The sequence below is a fragment of the Durio zibethinus genome, chromosome 8 (assembly GCF_047325235.1).
Source record: "Durio zibethinus cultivar Kanyao isolate XHJ-2024 chromosome 8, ASM4732523v1, whole genome shotgun sequence".
NCBI lineage: Eukaryota > Viridiplantae > Streptophyta > Magnoliopsida > Malvales > Malvaceae > Durio > Durio zibethinus.
In genome coordinates, this window is record NC_143169.1 from 24178531 (window position 1) to 24181867 (window position 3337).

The 3337-nt window shown below is 31.3% G+C and overlaps 1 protein-coding gene across 1 annotated transcript; it reads right to left on the reverse strand.

Moving 5' to 3' along the window:
• Positions 1-432, reverse strand: LOC149517665 (uncharacterized). Its single transcript, XM_089765094.1, has one exon. The coding sequence runs from the start codon at positions 430-432 to the stop codon at positions 1-3; it is 432 nt and encodes a 143-aa protein (XP_089621220.1).
• Positions 433-3337: the final 2905 nt, after the last annotated feature.

A 3337-nucleotide genomic window follows, 5' to 3' on the forward strand; every position in this document is an offset into this window, starting at 1 on the left:
TCAAATCATATTATAACTAATAAGCAATATAGCTTTATTTATTTTCCACGCATCACACAAAATTTTGTTGATTGGGTTAGCATCAATCGAATGCAATCCATGTAATCGAATCCTAACAACTTTCTTAATCAACTCATACACTTGTTCTTCTGTTCCTTTTTTATTTTTGAATAATCTGTGGTTCTTTTCTCTCCATATATAATATATATGAGCATTCCAAGCAATGTGCAATATTACTGATATCAGTGCCTTCCCTTTTATCTTTGTCATTGCCCATTTCAATTCTTCAATCCACTCCCCGACTACTCTGTCAATCTTGCATGATTGTAATACCCTTCTCCACACTATTTTTGCATATTCACAACCAAAAAATATGTTATCTCTATATTCCCTCCCATGTTGACATAGGTAACATTTTTCATCCACCTCCATTCTTCAATTCCTCAATCTATCTTTCGTTGAAAGCCTATTTAATATAATCATCCATCCAATCATTGAGTGCTTCGAAATATGATACTGAAACCATATTAGTCTATGCCACTCAACCTTTCGTTACTTAGAACTTATCTCATTCCAAATCGCTACAATAAAATAGCCATTGCTAAGGACAGGCCACACCTCAATACCATTTTCCTATTTTATGAATTGGCATGCAATAGTTCGAAGTTGAAGTAGTTTCCTCCAACCCCAACTGTTACCATGCTGTGGTTCAAATTGCCATATATTTCCGCCTTTCAAGTATGGCTGTCCCTTATTGATATACAGTTATTGTTGGTTTTTTTTTTTTTTTTTAATTTCTTTGCATGTTAACAAAAATGCAAAAGAGATTAACGCGTGGCATAGTGTTTAAAATGAGTAAATTAATTCTTACATGATATTTCGGGGGTTCCATGGCAATGGAATATGTATGAAAATGTTTGTTGGGTCATATTTGCATGTTGAACCTTCCGAAGAGGTAATCTCTGAAGATCCTCTCGACGACCAAGTATTTGATCATGGTGGCTGCCTCATGTTATCTCCGCATCTTGATGGAAATTAATGGCAGAAGCAGCAATGATAGAACCCACCATGAAACTCCCTAGCTTCCCATATTCAAAGAAGAAACCATGGGGCCATTTCTTTTCGGAAAAAGCAAAAGCAAAATCCAAGGTAAAGAAATATTTTAAGAAAGTGGGCTCATGTATAATTGGGCCAAAACTTGGCAATGAATTTCAATTAAATTGGGCCTGTAAACTTTGTGGAAAATGGAAGTTCTTAATTGGACACTTTGGACTGGAACATGTTCATTCAAATCATTATGGAGATTGATCATGAAGCTCAACAAGAAAAATTTACACCGAATTTTTTTTTATTTATGAGAAAATTTCAGAAAGATGAAACTCAGGCTTATAAAATGTTTGTGATGTTTCGATGTTAAGCTTATTGATATAATACAATTTTCAATGACAAATTTTCTTTATTATTATTATTATTATTTTTTTTTTTACAAAATGTTGTTGGTTTATAGCTGTATTGAACAATGTTGTCCATCTTCTATTGCTTGATTTTAGACTCATGCATGCCTCTACATTTTGGAAGAACTACATCCCTCTGGGATTTTTAAGGAAGTTTTGACATAAGGTGAATAATTTTCCTTGAGTGAGAAATCCTTTACAGAATTCTTTAGATTTTTTGATTGACAACTCAATCTTGAAACATTCAAGTAAATTACTAAGTATTAGTGATGAATGCAAACTTTTTTTTTTTTTAACTATAATTTATAGATAAAAAATATTACAAGTCTTGGGATTTAAACTCGTGGATAGCGTTTTGGATTGTGGCGAACTGAGTTAGTCTAGACCTGCAATAAGAAAATATGGTCAAGAGATATAGGAGTTTATCTTTGAGATGCGTTCCAATACTTAAATCAGTTAAGTGCTCTTATTGGTTTTTTAAGGAAGGAAGGTAAACTATAAGGAGTATGAAAGAAGCTCAAGGAAGAAGGGTTTAGAATTTGTGTACTTAGACCTTCTTGTTACCTTAAATATAAGATAATGAACAATGATATGATCGAGATTGGTGATAGTTAATGAAAAATTCATGTAGAGCTCAATCAGAATCTACATGACAAACGTAAATTATAATTAATGATTTCAAATAAATTAAAAATTAGTTGTTTTATTGTAAAGTGATATGCTGAAGAGACGATAATGAGTAGGAGACGAGCTCTTTCCACGGGCGAAGAAGTTTTGGCATGCAAGCAGGGGATGAGACCATAGTGTAGCGAAGAAGAGTTTGAGTGTTGATTCTCTTCAATGATGACTTGACAATTAAACATATACTAATTTAACATATGTGGAGGTTGACTTTATGGATTAAACTATTAGACGAAACAAATTTATATTTATTGAATGTTGCTTTTTAAAAATAATCATTAATTAATCACAATAAATTAAGTGATTTAGGACTTGATTTTTATTTTCAAGTTCGTAATCTTTCATGCTAAATTAATTACTAAGTTATACTACTTAAGCTTAGACATGTCTATATTTAGAACATAGAAAATTTTCGCTTACATCATGAAACCAATTAATTATATTTGTCTCCTCTTACCGAAAAAGTTAGAAGATTACAAGTTTATCATTATTTTTTGTAATAAGTAAACAAAGAGAAGTGAAGCTCATAACATCATCGGCTTCAGTGTCCTAATTTTTTTTTTTTTGGGGGGGGGGGGGTGTGTGGCATTTGGTGTTGATCGAGCATATCGACTTTGATTATCCAACTTTCATTTACTAATATATTTAACTTCTGCCGGTTGAGCAAGCTACTTGAAATTGCTGCAATATTGGATTTGATGTTACTTGTTCGAAAATATGATGATTTTTCTTTTTTTTTTTTTAATTACAAATTGTTGATATGTATACTCTAACTTTCATTTCATATTTTAAAAGAAAGACTTGAGGTGAAATTTTATATTAAATAAAAATTAAATTGAAAAACAATAGGTTGATTATCTAATCAATATCATCATTATTTCAATTATTAATTCCTTTTATAAATGAAAATTTTCACAAACTCATTCAAGAATAATTAGTCAAAGTACCCTTTAATTAAGGATGTGGATTAACAAACGATTAGACTAATTAATCACCTTAAAAAAACATGTGCAAAATTAAAAAAAAGGTTTGATTAGCAAAATATACTTGAAAATTAGATATACTTGAATTGAAGCAATGTCAACGAATCTTTCTAATAAATTGAGGTAGGAGTGGGGAGGGACAGATCTATCTAGGGTGGGGCAATGGGGTAGCTACTACACCTGTTCAAGCATTAGTTATCCGTCCAAACTTAAAAATTC